Genomic DNA, 15,990 nt, shown 5'->3' on the forward strand with positions numbered 1-15,990 from the left:
TCGTTATTGACATTTTGGTTCTGGCCACAGTGCCAACAAGTTAGGAAATATCTGGGCGTTGTCATTCAGAAATATTTGAAGTATGAGTGTGGTGTCATGGTGACACAGTGGCTGACCTTTAATACGTTTCGGGCATCAAATGCCTCTCGGTTTTGTCTTCCTTGTCCGCCCCTGTCTTCAGCTGGAAACCAAGTGTACAAACAAAACACAGAGTAAAGGATATGCTGAATGAACAACTTAAAAAAAAACACAAAAACAACTACTAGCCCGACAGGCTTAATATCTTATACCGTTAAGACCTGAGGTCAATTGACTCAATTCTACAAAATGCCTTCTAAATCAGTTGTTCTCAAAGTTTTTCTGTGTCAAGGATGCACACATTGATATGTACTTGGCCACGCGGACCCCCATCTGAAAATGTTTTTTTTTGCTGGGACCCCAAGAAGAGACAATTTGTGTGAAAATAAAAATAAAGCTAAATTATATATATTAAAAAAAAAACACATTAAAACACTAAACACTAAAATAGCAGCTGTACAAGCACATGTACATCACGGCACAAAGTAGATCTGCTATTTTTTAATAGCCGACACTAAAATCTAAAGTGACACAGATGCTTTCCCAGTTATAATTGTGTTAAACATGCTTAGTTGCCATGCAATTTACAATTTACAATTTACAATTTACAATTTACAATTTAGGCATTTAGCAGACGCTCTTAATCCAGAGCGACTTACATTTAAGCAAGAACAAAAGCATGGGAATACATCACATAAAAGCATTTATCATGAAACATGCGTAAGCTAAGAAGGTATGGCATAAGAGGTATGAGGTATGCCATGGCATAAGAGATGAGGGCAGACTCATCAGCATCGCTTTATTTGTGAAAAAAATATTTTTAACAAGCCAGTCAACACGGAGACTGAGTCAACACAAAAACAGCAGTCCTTGTTCCCGACCTGGTAAACATGGTCAGCACTCACTCAACCTGCCACTCCTTTGTGCAGCTGAGCAGCCCAGTAAAGCAAAACAAAACCAAACAAACATCATGGTTGGTTGGTGGCTAGCTAGCATAGGGCTGGACCTGATCCATGGCCAAAGTGAATGAAGCAATTGTTAGAGTAGTTGGAAAACACACGGTCCGGTGCACGTCGTCAACACAGTTGTGGGAGCAAAAAGGGGGGAGAGCTTTGCTGCTGCCTGACGCCTCTCTTCTAGAATGTGTTGTTGTGTTGTGCTTTTTCTCCCTCCCCTGTCACTACAGTTCCAAGTGGAGCCATTAGATGATAAAGGGAACATTGGCCAATTGGATCAGTTGAAGTCGACATTTTAGAGAACAGCTGTGATCAGAGGAGCACAGATCAACAACATTACAGCATGCAAACTTGTTTTTTTGGAGGGGTTCTGGTAGCTTCAATATTTTATTTTATCAGATGAGAATTATTACCGGTAAATAAAAGTATTTTTATACCAATCCTGGCGTGCAGGCTCTATGTATCTGTTACCTGTTACCTATCCACTTCGTGCCTTGTGGCACATAAGGCCTTCACAGAGCGCTTCCACTTCTCACGGTCAGCTGCTGCCGTCCTCACTTCAGTCCATGACCTCCATCCTGCCTCTTGTCTTTCTTTCTCAACAGTACGCCTCCAGGTGGTCTTTGGTCTTCCTTTCCTTCGTTTCCCTTCTGGTGCCTGCCATGTCAATGCTATGTTGCAGTCATTGTTGTGGTCCTGTCGTAGTATGTGTCCAATCATCTTCCATGTACGCAACTTCACTTCCTCACTGCAGTGGCTTCATCTCAGCTCTTTCTATGTATCTATCTATCTTTAAACTTTATGACATTATTGAGACTAGCTCTGAACTGTTCCAAACGTTTTTATTTTCCGATGGTTGCAGCCAAGTGATTAAATAACCACTTGTAGCACCATCTTAACCTGGAAAGCATCTGTGTCATTTTAGCGATATGGCACATTGGTTGGCTGTTCGAAAATGGCAGATAGATGTACTATCTTTTCACAAATAGATCTACTATTTGTGAAAAGTCGTGAATATTTGTGCAAATCAGGGAAATCGGGAAAACTGTTAGGATTTAGAAGACAACCCCATCAGGCCTTAACCCATTTTGACCTGAGATCAGATTCTAAAAATGTCTGACAGTTTTCAGAAAAAGCTATGTTTCTATGTCAGTCGTTCTTCGATTTAAAAAAAGATTGCAGACCTACAAGCTCGTTGCGCGCCACTCGGTGGCGTGCTATGAGCTTGTAGATCTGCTATTTTTCAATAGCTAAAGCATGACATAATGCTAACACCAAAAGGGGATTTCAATATTTTACCTGCAGACAGTGCAGAGTCTTTCCTGAACAGAGTGTTCATGACGGTGGCGTGCAGTTTGACTCTGTCCCATTCCCTGACCATCTGCCCCGCAGACACAAAGTGCTCTACGAGCCGGTCAGCCACCACCTGCAGCCTGGAGCATGGTGAAACACACACAGTAAATGGTAAATGGTGCATTTATATAGCGCCATTATCCAAGGCGCTTTACATAGATTGTGCATCAATTCACCCATTCACACACACACATTCATACACCGATGGCGGCGGAAACCATGCAGGGTACTAGCCAGCACATCAGGAGCAATTAGGGGTTCAGTGTCTTGCTCAAGGACACTTCAACACTAACCCTGGGGGAGCCCGGGTTCGAACAGGCAACCTTGCGGTTACCATCCAGCCACTCTACCCCTGAGTCACCGCCGCCACAGTGGTGGATAAAGTACTCACATTTCTATTCAAAAGTTTCCAAAAATGGTATCTTGCTATATACTGTACATACACAAACACAGAAGACAGTCGACTGGGTTCAAGTAGCCTACCCGCTGCTATCACAACATAATGTTATATCGTTGTCATTGACCAATGACCATATCATTGATCCTGGTGACGCACAGCTATAGATTCACGGTCAGGAAAACTTGGGATTCCCTTCTCGCGTACCAGTGGGATATTCCCCCGAGTTCCATACCTGGTCACACGTCGTGTCACGCAACAACAACAAAAAATGGACGATCTACAAGCTCACAGCGCGCCACACCTTAACACATCGTGAGCTTATGGATCAGATATTTACGGTGCGCACCGCCACCGTCGCACACCTAGGTATGAATCAGACAGTAGTCAACATGCTTTCAGTAGGGAGAACACATAACGCCCCACACACACACACACACACACACACACACACACACACACACACACACACACACACACACACACACACACACACACACACACACACACACACACACACACACACACACACACACACACACACACACACACACACACACACACACACACACACACACACACACACTCTGAATGAATGAGCGTGATGAAACTGCAGTAAGAATAAATCAATGTAAGTATAGTGTCTAGACTTGGCAGAAGACGACGTGAGCCGGAAATAATAAAGGTCGAGACTTTATATATTACATAGTTCATACGGGATCGGGTTGCCTTGCTTACTTGTCAGTCCCGTCCTTGGCGTTGACCTTGGCATACAGAACGTCCACCGTGGCAGGGTCGTCATTCATGTATTCCACACCCGTCACCTCCAGAGGGAGAGGCTTTCCCTCGGTGAGGTCTCTGGCGACAGACAGTGCAACGCACATGGTTAATGTTAAATGGTGCATTTATATAGCACTTTCATCCAAAGTGCTTTACAGAGATTGTGCATTACATTCACCCGTTCATAGTACACCGATGGCGGGGGAACCCATGCAGGGCACCAACATGCACATCGGGAGCAATTAGGGGATCAGAGTCTTGCTCAAGGACACTTCAACACTAACTCACGGGGAGCCCGGGATCGAACTGGGAACCTCATGTTTCCCATCCGGCTGCTCTACCGGCCACTCTACCCCTGAGGCACTCCGGCCCTACTTAATGGCAGCCTTGAGCCTACAATTGACTTGGTCAATATTACCGGAAGGCCGATATCTATCTATTGGGTCTTTCTTTGCCCTGTATAATGCTTAACATGTCTTCGAGTCCTAGACACTGGACTCTGTCACAACAAATCACAACAACTTGTCTCAAGGCACTTTACTTTATAATAATAATAATACTACATTTGCACTTTTCATTCACAGGGAATCCCAGAGTGCTACATGGCTAAAACATAACAATCAATCAGATTTAAAAATGTCAAGCACAAAAAGGTTAATTGCTGACAGTGCACTGTAATAAAACTGATTATCTGTTGGTGTACATTTTGGCCGATAAGCAAAGCCAAAGAGGCAGATTGTAGGAGCTTCATTTGTCCAGCAGAGGGCTCTCAGCATAACTCCACTGCAGAGCATCAAATATTTATAATAAAGTTCACTGTGCAAACTGCAAACGTATCCTAATCCTATCACAACTTGTTTTTGCTAATGGAATTGGCAAATAAATGTCTGCTTACATTGTTAGCGGAATGGTTGTACTCCCAAATACCAACATTTGCACCAGAGGTCTGAAACCAGCCTTGAAGTCAGAACTATCAGTCTGAACTCTGAACTGAAGCCTACCTGATGAAGTTGTGACACTCCTGGAGATGTTCACATGCTTTGGTCACTTCAGTGTCACTTAAGAGGACCAGGGTGCCGACTGTCAGGTGAAGCTTGGCAGGGTTTTGAAAGATGCTTTCTTCTATTCCATGATCCTACAGTATGTAGCACAATGGAGACAAACAATATGTGATGGCGACAATGTTAACCGTTGGGATGCGTTTTAGGGTGCATACGTCACACGGCATTGAGGACACACAATACTTAATGTATCCCTTATTCATAAATGTCATCTTTGATATCTTTTTTTTTAGATGAAGGCCGATGCACACCTCAATGGTTGGTGACAGGTGTGTAGGACAAAAAAAATGCAAATGTTCAGAAAGAGATCTATGACTTAAACTTTTTTAATTAATACAATTATAGAGAAGTGCATCTACATATAATCAATTAACCACTTATGCGTTATTTTCACTATTTTTTAAATTTCATTAAAATAATTGTGAATCTATAATGACATGCTAAAGATTCTTTATTTTAGTAATTTATGCACTATCAATTATTAAAAATCCACACTAGTGCCCCTCAAAAACAAATAAATAATCAATTAAATGTATAAATGATATGAACCCTAGTCCACTGTCTGTCTACCTGGGAACACTGCTCCAGGACCTCCTCTTTAAACCTCACCTGGGAACACTGCTCCAGGACCTCCTCTTTAAACCTCAGAAAGCCTTCCTGGACGCGAGCAGCATTGAGAGGAAACGACAGGAAGTGTGTGAACGGCTGCTTCTTGCGGAAGCTCTCCATGAGGACCTCGACCCGTGTGAGAGCAGAGGACACCGCCGCTCTCTGGGAACCAGTGATCACTGGCAGAAAGGAAGAGATGGAACTTTTTTTAGAGATGTACCGGTGCCAGTTCTTTATTCCCGATACCCATAACTTTCGTATTGGTTCGATTGATATGTTTATCAATCGATATCGATTCCGATACCCATAACTTGCTTATTGGTTCGATACAGAGTACCGAACCAATACGATACAGAGTACCAATGCAGAGTACCGATGCAATTTTAAAATAATCTAGAATAGAGGCTCTCAAAGTGAGGTCCAGGGACTATCTGGGTTCCTTTACGGTTTCTAAATGTACCCTTACAGGTCTGTTAGTCTGAGAGTGTACAGTACAAATGGAACCAAATGGACCCTTTTGGGTCCATTTGTTTGCATCTGAACACTCTCAAAGTTGTGAGAGACATTTGAGAACCACTGATCTAGGAATAAATACAAATTCCATTCATATTGTTAATGTGCAGCTACAAGTTAGTAAAATAATAATGTATAATAACGGAAATAGTAAAGGTGTTTGCAGCCTGTTTTTTCCCCCCGCAGCAGTCTGCAAGGGTCCATTTGGGTCCATTTGGTTCCATTTGTACACTATGTACACCTTTAGAGTAAAAAACAGTAGTGCAACATCAACTGAAGCATTCAAAATACTAAATAATCGATGACTGTAAATGAAATATCATCTTGTGATAAATCCTGTGATATGGGAATGGCATTAATATAGACTGACATACTCAGCGATACCGATACCAGCATTTTAGGCAGTATCGGATTCGGCAGCTTTTTCGATTCTGTATTGTTATGGGAAGGACTCCAATAATTAATGTGTAGAATGTAAAGCAGGTAGATCTTTTCGGTGAAGATCTTCAGTGTAGAATGAATGGGGCGGCAGTGGCTCAGTAGGTAGAGCGGCTGCCAGACTGGAAGGTTCCCAGTTCAATCCCGGTGTCCTCCTTGAGCAAGAAGACGCTGAAGCCCTAATTGCTCCCAATGAGAAGGTTGGTGCCTTGCATGATTTCCTCCTCAATCAGTGTGGGAATGTGTATGTGTGTGAATGGGGGCCCACTTGCAATACCCTTACGGCGGGTCCACAGGTTGGGAACCACTGATATAGGGTTTAAGCCCATGGTTTAAGCTCACCAATCTGTCCCTCCACGCCTTGTTTTGGTATGTTGATGGTTGTCTTGGTGTCTATCTCCAGACGTTTACGTGTCTCTCCTTTCTTTCCTATGATGTATCTATATAAAGAACCAAACAAAAGGAATGTTTTTTTTAAAGTCACATACAATATACATTGCTGACAGCTGAATATTATTAACCACTATATTAAGCAGGATACAACTGACATTGGTGTGTTTTATCAACAACTCACTTGTAAAGAACACATGGGACATCTATGGCACATCTGAATCCTTTATCAGTTTGTTCAATTTGGTTGTTATCGCAGCCTGCTTCCTCTGCTGGAAGGTCTTCACTTTCTAAACATGACAAAATACAAGCAGAGTTAGTGCATATTATTTATAAACACTATGATGTGGGCTGTGGCCAGCCTTGCCTTAATTAGTATAGCTGAAGACGTGTGTTCCCCTTTTTTACTTTATTTTACTTTCTTTAAGTATTATACGTTATGATGATTTCCTTTTTCATAGTCAGTGTGCAATTATAGCTAATGGGGATCCAAAATAAATAATAAAGAATAAACTTGCCGAATGGAGGATCATCGTAAAAATCATCTTCTTCCTCTTCATAGCGTTCCTCTTTGACCTGGTTCCTCCTGTACATTCTGCCATGTATATTAATAAGAGCTGGACGTAGAACTTCCATTATGCTGAGTGACTTTTTAATAGAAAATAACAAATAAAACCAGCTCAGATGTGAGTGTGACACTATAACTATGATGTCTGATGATGAGTCCTGTGTTCCTTTTACGACAACGCTGTTTTACGGCATACAGTCAGTCAGGCAACTTGGCGTGCACAGATCTACAAGCATCAGGGCTGGAAGATGAGCCGGCCCAATACAGATGGAAACCTTAGAACGCGTCACGTTTAGTGGTAGATCTGTGGTAGGACCGTCACCAGAGCTAGATCTGTATTCTGTGGTAGCCACGTGTTGCCAGATTTTGCGAGAGAAACAAGCCAGGACGTGGCTACGGATATTTGGAAAATATTACATTAAGTACATGAAGGCAGTGTGCAATTTACGTGGAATCTTTTCACAGACTTTCATACTAGGCTGAGGAATATATGCCACCCTTTTCACATTGGCCAGTTACAGCGCCACCAACAGGTGGATCTGTTGTTGTTGTTGTTGTTGTTGTTGTTGTAGTAACGACCCAGCACACTCAAACAAAAGAGGCTGATGAGATGACCCCCCTTGGGCCCCCTCAACTCTCACTATAACTAGACACTTTACCTCCTCCCCCCCCCCCCCCTCTCTCTCTCTCTTTGTTTAAAAGCACATGAAAAATCTCAAAGTACAGGTAAAAATATAGTACAGGTAAAAAAGGTGTTCCATTAACCAACATTTACAAGTACAGAAAAAATAGCCCAACGTCGCTTATAATACGCGGACATGGCAACACAGGGACGGACTCGTCTTTAAACGTAAAGCGTTGTGGTTTTTGTGTCGTAAATGTGTATGCTATCAGGCGGATCAGTCGTCAGGCGAGAGGAAAACAAAAAACAACACAAACTGCTTAGGACGAAAGGGCCTTTTGGAATTAATTTCATAGCGACGGTAGGTTTACTTGTTTCATAATCTAATGGCTAATGTCATATTATTGTAATAATATACGTCGTAACGTGAGGGTCAGTTTAAAAGTAAATTTAGCCTTTCCCAGCTGTTATACTAGCTGTTTACTGAAACAATGTAATGCTACAATTTGCTACAAAACCTGTGGATAGCCATGGTCATTTTAGGCACAAACCAAAAGTTGAAAGGGTACATTTATAGGTCAGATAATGATGTAACACTGCCATAATGCGTTTATCTCTTGCGGTCAGTCTATATCCGATCTGAAATAAAACAAAATGTTATATATTTGGGAGATGTTTTTAAGTAAAGTATACATGACTAGAACATGCTTAAACATTCGACAATGAAGGTCTACATAATATTTCTACAATTGCTGCGAAAATTGCTACAAAACCTGAATATCCAGTCATTTTGGGGCATACACAGTGAAGTTGAAGGATTGTTTGAAATATTTATTAACAGTTTGCAGAATTACAGTACATTTCAAGCACAAACTCAATACAAAGACTGTTAACTGTGAGTGGACGACCCAATTAAGCAGTCTTGTTTACAACAAGGTCCACCTTGTTCAATTCATCAAAAGTCTGAATGTCTGATAGTAAAGTACTGTGCATGTTCACACTATATTTATTACATTTGAGACAAAATAGCCAATTTTACATTGAGGTGCCCATGCACCTATGGCCTGGCCTGTATGCAGTCAATGGTTCTCATAAGACGTAAATGGTCCAGGGCAGGGACACATTCAGGGTTCCTTGAAACAGACCATTTGGATTTTGGACCCCCAGGTCCAAATGGACCCTGCAGAACAGGTCTGTTTAACTGAGCGTACAAATAGAATCAAATGAACCTGGTTCCACGTACTTGTACACTCTCAGGCCCCTTTTCCACCGGTTGGTTCCCAATGGGAACCGGTTCAGTTCTTTTTGGTTTTTAGTCCATGAGCCAGAGCTCCAAAATTGAAACGTTAATTATGAATTGAGTGGGCAAAACCATACCTATATTAGATTGTTATCACCATGAAACTTCCCCAATTGAGTACTTACACGAAGACAATGATTTATTGTATTACAAATTTTACATTTTTTAATATGCAAATGAGGCATTATGTAGGAAAATATGCAAAATAATCGAAAATATGAAAAAGCTACTACTGTGGAAGGGTTATCATGTATTTATTTACTTGTATTGATCCTATAAACAATTTAATATAGTGTATAGTTCGTCCACAAATGTTGGACCTCTGGCTCATGGACTAAAAACCAAAAAGAACTGAACAGGTTCCCACTGGGAACCAACCGGTGGAAAAGGGGTCTCACAGAGTTACGTATAAACTGTATCCAATCCGACTATCCGTTTATAGTTGGCTTGCAATTCAAAAATAGCAGCAAGCTTGAACAGTATATCTGCTATTTGTGGGTCCCTGGCCCCAAAATATTTTCATATGGACGTTAGCGGCCAGATACATAATCATTTGAGGGGTCCTTTTCCTCGACATGAACAAGTTTGAGAACAACTACGTCTCTAAAATGTTTTAAGTATATCAACTCATATTGCGACCATGTGTTATAAGAGGTTTACAGCCACACATGTTTTGTTTTGTGAGTTTAGCCAACGAAGAAGCACAGGATGGCAGCATCCTCCTCGTCCTCCTCGGCTGGAGGTGTGAGCGGGTCCTCTGCCGGTTCAGGATTCAGTGCCTCTGAGCTCATCCCACCCAGGAAGGTGCTCTACACCTACCCCAAAGGAGCAGGGGAAATGATGGAAGGTCGGTTAAGTGCTTATGATAATAATTATAATAACTCTTTACGTCTTGTGGCTCTGTCTTGTGGCTCTGTCAGCTCTCAACATATAAAAAATAATACCAGAAATTCAATATCACAAATAATAAAAACACTATATGTAGTAGAGAGTACTGTCCCAAGGCAAGACAGACTATGCACCCACTGCACACAAAATGTGGTCGAAACAGAGCTACACTTTCTAACCACCTGCCCACTATACCAAGACATCAGAGACACATACTTCCCACAGATTACACACACCCAAATTGAGTTTGAAACTATGACCAACGACAAAAGACTCCCATACCCATTGGGAGAAATACAACAATGTATAAACACAGCAGCAAGATTTTTGAACTGTTGCGACAAAAGAAGGTTAGCCAATGGAATACAACCACCCTAAGGACTACTATCTGTACAAAGTAGACTTACTGCGGCCTGGGCCGTGGCTCAGCGGTCCAGGCACCTTGGCTGGTAATCCAGTCTGGCAGTGTGCCGCAGGTTCGACTCCCGATCCCGACGGCCTTCACTGCATTTCACCCCCCCATCTCTCTCCCCATTTCCTGTCAGCCTACTGTCTGTCCCTCCATAAAAATATAAAATAAAGGCGAAAGCCACGAAAAAAACAAAAAGTAGACCTACAGCACATGTGCCTGCGAAAAAATGCTATTTAAAAAAATATATATATATACCCTGTATAATATGCAATGTACAAATGCTGTACTCCCTCCACCTGTATATACTTTGCCCATTTTCAACTGTTTTTCTTGGATTTTGCTTTGGAAATGTAAACGTATGTTTTCTCATGCCAATAAAGCTAATTTGAATTGAAATTGAATTGAGTAGCATCAGCGTATGGGTAGCACAGCTTGGGTGTGGTAAATCATTGGCAGGTGTTGCGTTCCACCTCAGCAGTCCATCTCCTATGGGTCGAGAGCAGTGGTTCCCAAACGTTTTAGCTTGAGACCCGAAAGAGAAATTAGAACCCAAAGTAGTGAAAACGCAACTTTTGTTAAATAAATAAATATGTCCCTTTTGTTATTCCCAAACACTGGTTGGTAGCTATGCCAAGTAAATTACCGGTAAGTAATAAGCAACTTAGTTCATCATCAAATACAACTTTATACAGTAGCAGAGCAGAGGGCCCATCTGGGGCCTATTTCACGAAACTTGGATTAGAGATTAAGCCGGGCTTTAACACATATCCTGGCTTAATATATCCTGGATCAGTGCTTAACCGGTTTCATGAAAGCTGGTTGATCTTGCCAGATTAACTTAACAGTTTCCGTGCCGGGAATGGATTACTCCAGGTTAATGTCGCTGCCGTATCGGACATACCCGCCTTTTGTTTTATGTGTTTAATCCGCCGTAATGTAATGAATCAAAAGAAAATCCGTCTTCGTCGCGGAGTATGAGACTGGATGCCTTCGCTGTGATGACGAAACCGGAAATCGTCACATGCTGTGGGCTGCTAGGGCTTCTGGGAAATTGAGGCCAATGGAAATGCATTGGGTGCAACGCCTCATTGAAACCAATCTTGTGTGCGTCTTCCGGGTGCACCAAGATGGTGGATGCTACACACAGATCATAACAAACCACGGGAGCTTTTTTTGATGGATTTTCGCGGATTAAAAGCCCAAATAATTCAGCGTATGCTCTAAAGGTAATACAACAATCTCGGCAGTGAAGGGGGGTTGATTAAAATGCGGGTTAATCATAAAAAACAGTCAAACTGTTAACCAGTTAACCTGGATATGTTGAGGCTTGATTCGGTTTCATGAAAGTGATGCTACATAAGTTACCATGGAAACTAATGCTTTGGACTTAGCCTGCTCCGGACCAGGCTAACAGCCTGGTTTAACCTAATCCTGATGTCTTTACTGTTCATTAAGCAGTCAAACTGATCACAAACCAATGATGTTTTCCAGATTTATTCAATTATTATGGGTTTATGTTGCCTTATTTGTATCGGTCTGCATTAAAGGACTAATTTAAGCACTATATAAAATCAAATAACCAAAATATATAGGCCGCACAACATCATGACAGCTTGTGAGCTTGTAGATCAGCTGCTTTTGGTGAATGTTCCCCATGAATAGGTTTGCTGTCGTGCAAGTGCACGGTTAAGAAGAATTATTATATTATATTATATTATTATTATAAAAAATTGTAAAAGTGAAAACCACTAAATATTACCATTACTCATTGTTTTACAACATATTACCATTGTAACGTTTCACCCACTACTAGTCCTACATACTTACACCTAGGAACCCCATTCAAACCTATTTAGGTTCATCCTACGGTGGACATGTGTGCCTGAAAAGGAATCTTTGAAATGTTTCATCGTTTTAGAAATATAGTGCTTTCAAATTTGAGACATTTATAGGCAGATAGTGGCACTTAAAAAAATCACTTTCACCTAGAAACTCCATTCACACTTTGTAAAATTCAGCTTACTGTGGAGACACATGCTGGAACTTTTTACTTTGAAATGTTTTGTAGTTTCTGAGTTATTTAACTTAAACGCCCAATGCATTCTCAATGGCAATAGCACAAACTTTGGCATGCTACATGAACCCATGACCCGGACCTGTCTGGACAACAACCCCCTTCCCCAAAGGTAGCTCCCTCAGAGGAGGGAGTTATGGCCAAATATCACAATGCGACAATATCATTATGCTTACAATATTAAGAATTCTGTTTTAAGTTAATAGTAGTGGTAAAATGTAAACTATATTTTTGGGGTAGTTAATCATTCAGTCTATCCACTATTGAGAGTATGTTCTCTCTTTAATTACAGCAGCAGTATTTATTTTAGAAGCCAAATCCACCAATTCTGAGCCTCGCTTGGCTTTAGTGGAACGGAATAAACCAGGCTGTAAAGATCAGGATTTAAAAAGCCTGGCTTTGGCCTAAATCCTGGATTAGTTAATCCAAGTTTCGTGAAATAGGCCCCTGGTTCACTACACTGATGTTGCTTGTTTTGCACCACATTTACGAACACATGTATGCTTAGGATGGAATGGGTACCAAAAAAAAGCATAGTATTGCAAGGCCAGGAGTAATAATGAGCATAAACAGCTGAAACTAATATATAGGACATCAGCAGTGAGGCTTAGGGGCTCCTTTGTTTGGTTGTTTTTGTTGTGTGGTATGCATTTCTGCATTCCGGATAGGCTCATTAACGTAATGTAGAAGGTGGTGTTGGGAGTGTGTCCATGTTCCTTCAGCCCTACGTTAACCCGTTACCCTAATCCTAACCCCAAATCCTGGGCTGAGGGAAGGGAACATAAAACCCACCAGCAATGTTTAACTCCAAGTGATGCTTCTCTTTACATGAAACGCATAGATTATAGGCCTGTATAGGCCTGTAGAGCATGCTGCAGCTTCTTTTCCCAAATAGCATTTAAAGTAAATAACTCTTTGACACAATCTATTTTTCAGATGGCTCTGACAGATTTTTATGCGAGTCCGTTTTCAGCTATCAAGTTGCATCAACCCTGAAGCAGGTTAAACACGGTAAGTCTGATTTTCAAACACTTGAACTCCAGCATCCCTAATCCTGGTTCAGCTTGTAGATTGTGTCTATTTTTGGACAAATACATTTGGTGTAGATGGGAAGATTGGTCAGTTATACTAAGAATAGAGGGTTTTAATTTTTTTAAGGTTCATTGTGAATGTTTCATTACAAATGAATCGGTAACCTAAACGACTGTAGGTAACTGTTTTATTCTCTCCCAGACCAACAGGTGTCTCGAATGGAGAAACTTGCAAGTTTGGTTGAAGAACTGGAGGCAGATGAGTGGCGATATAAACCAATTGAACAGCTATTGGGATTCACTCCATCATAGATTAAATTATTCTATGGGTGCCTTTGGTTGACATGTCAGCCACATATAGACTGTTTGGTGAGGGGATTAAAGAAGTAAAGCGTTTGAGTCCGTTTAAAATGTATACTTGTTCGTATTTTATTTAGGGCTGGTCTGTTAAGGCTAAATTAACATCCTGCTTATTTTTGCTAGATAATGTAATCGCACGTATGGTTTCGGGAAAAGGAAATTATTTCGTTACAGTTTTGCATATATTGTGTTGACACATTTTGATTGTGGCGGGATTGTAATTATAAATAAAACATTTCACTAAAATATTCCGCAATTTTCATCTGTCTAATCAAACGCTGTGTTGCAATAATAATAATTGTGTTCCACAAGAATGAATGCATTGTTACAGAACACTCTGCAGGCATTTAATCACTGTTAGTAAATCAGCGATTTACTATTACTGTGTGCACAGTGTGCACAATGATTTACTGTACGAATACAATACATTACTAATTTACAGTTATTTGCACGTGTACAGTTAGTTATTTTGTAGAGCTTGCATTGTCATCATTGAACCGACACTCCTGTACTCAAATAATATATTAGGCAAATATAAAATTAAATAATATATTAGGCAAAGGTACAGTCACAGTAAGCCATTCTATTGCTTTAGATATTGCGATTGGCTCATGGATCGGCTAGCTAGAGCTAGCTTCCCTTCAACAGACTCCTCAATGAAACAGGCTTCGATGTGCTTTGACAGTTCTTATTGTGCAAGGGCAGAGTATCTAGGGTGACTTAATACAGCCCTTGCAGCAAGGCATTGTTTTTCCACACGGCTGCACTGTCGCCCTCATAAATCTAATGGAAACTGCTTGCTGCCTGCTCGCTTGTTCTCTCCGCCCCCTTTAAACTGCCCTCACAGCTGCTGGCTCCAATAGCATTGTGAACAGGACAAAGGGAGCCTGTAAACAACATTGTACGTGGACACTCCTGCCTGGATTCGATACTCATCAGCAGTGGTGCATCGTTTAACTCACGGACCCCCATAACTCAGAGTGTACAAATGGAACCGAATGGACCGATGGGCCATGTGTACACGGAGTTACAAATCCTTGGTTCCTAACTATCAAAAATATAGCTGGGGTCCCCCTGGAACCCCACCACCACCCCAAGGACCCCTAGGACCTCACTTTGAGAATCACTGTCCTACAGAGTATTGAATCCTGGACTGTCCACATACAATTTTATACAGTAATGATACAGTAAATATTTCCTGCTTCATAACTCTCCCCAATTTCTTAATTTCAAATAATCTAGCTTATATGATGATGATGATACACAATATATCAGATACACTATATCAGATGCAATGGGTCCATATAAAAAACAGATTCAAAACAGACAACAGCAACACATAGATACAGCCTGAGTACCAGACCACAAAGCCCAGATCAATGGTTTTTCAGACAGAATTAATGTCATGCTAACCGGTTCCATTGAAATATATTGGCAGTCTTGTTGCTCTTAAAAGTGAATGGGCTGATTCATTGTTTTGGAGGCTTATAGAGTCAGGCCCTGAATCCTAAACGTGGTGGTAGTAGTAGTAGTACTAGTTGTTTTGGACTGTTCTGCTATGCGACAGTGAGGAAAAATACACTGCAGTGTGTGCGTTGTGTCTCCGTAGGCTGGGAGAACTTCTAGGAAAGTCGGATTCGCTGAATGGATGTTTTCATACAAAAGAGGGCTGGGTCAAATCTGTGTACAGATTGTACTGTACTGGGTGTGATTGTCTTACTTTTATGCATAATTAGCATGTAAGGGCATGACCTAACACTGGGCACACCTCCAGCTGGCTCCCACGCACAGTACATGTTTGTTTTTATTGTACAGATAACAAATAACACGCGACGCGGCTACAGCATACTGTACATTTGTTTTCATCGATACTTTTGTTCTTTGCGAGTACTGTCATAGTTTCAGACAGGGTCCATTTGGTATTGTTTAAACAATACCAAATGGACCCTGTCTGAAACTATGACACTATCCCCAGGGGTCCTTGAGGGACTTCCAGGGGGTCCCCAGCTAAGTGATAGTTTGGAACCAAATGGACCCTTATGGGTCTGAGACCCGTTAGGGTCCATTTGGTTCAATTTGTACACTCTGAGTTAAATTAACCTTGATTTTACAATATAAAATGGGGGTCCCAGAGATAGAAATGCCATTAAATGGGGGTCC

The 15,990-nt window shown here is 41.3% G+C and overlaps 2 protein-coding genes across 2 annotated transcripts in view; one reads left to right on the forward strand and one right to left on the reverse strand.

Moving 5' to 3' along the window:
* Positions 1–15,990, reverse strand: part of ascc1 (activating signal cointegrator 1 complex subunit 1) — a 122,795-nt gene that overhangs the window by 13,578 nt on the left and 93,227 nt on the right. Inside the window, exons 2-9 of the mRNA XM_083786848.1 lie at positions 7,094–7,279; positions 6,760–6,865; positions 6,528–6,625; positions 5,235–5,413; positions 4,566–4,699; positions 3,523–3,642; positions 2,344–2,467; positions 117–182 (exon numbers count right to left, since the gene is read on the reverse strand). Of these exons, the coding sequence (XP_083642974.1) occupies positions 117–182; positions 2,344–2,467; positions 3,523–3,642; positions 4,566–4,699; positions 5,235–5,413; positions 6,528–6,625; positions 6,760–6,865; positions 7,094–7,211 (945 nt within the window). The 5' untranslated portion in view covers positions 7,212–7,279. The remainder of the gene's footprint in view (positions 1–116; positions 183–2,343; positions 2,468–3,522; positions 3,643–4,565; positions 4,700–5,234; positions 5,414–6,527; positions 6,626–6,759; positions 6,866–7,093; positions 7,280–15,990) is intronic.
* On the forward strand, positions 7,974–14,079 carry anapc16 (anaphase promoting complex subunit 16). The gene is made up of 4 exons (XM_083787278.1): positions 7,974–8,126; positions 9,756–9,912; positions 13,376–13,450; positions 13,673–14,079. The coding sequence occupies exons 1-4, from the start codon at positions 8,022–8,024 to the stop codon at positions 13,780–13,782; spliced, it is 447 nt and encodes a 148-aa protein (XP_083643404.1). The 5' UTR covers positions 7,974–8,021; the 3' UTR covers positions 13,783–14,079.

The sequence above is a fragment of the Protomyctophum parallelum genome (assembly GCF_964188405.1).
Source record: "Protomyctophum parallelum genome assembly, chromosome: 17".
Classification (NCBI taxonomy): domain Eukaryota; kingdom Metazoa; phylum Chordata; class Actinopteri; order Myctophiformes; family Myctophidae; genus Protomyctophum; species Protomyctophum parallelum.

What these genes read in the sequence shown, in the direction of transcription:
- anapc16 (XM_083787278.1), top strand. Translation starts at nt 8,022, where the DNA reads ATGTGTATGCTATCAGGCGGATCAGTCGTCAGGCGAGAGGAAAACAAA. An exon ending in AGCAGGGGAAATGATGGAAG is followed by an intron (nt 9,913 to 13,375) that starts GTCGGTTAAGTG and finishes TCTATTTTTCAG; the next exon opens with ATGGCTCTGACAGATTTTTA. An exon ending in CCTGAAGCAGGTTAAACACG is followed by an intron (nt 13,451 to 13,672) that starts GTAAGTCTGATT and finishes ATTCTCTCCCAG; the next exon opens with ACCAACAGGTGTCTCGAATG.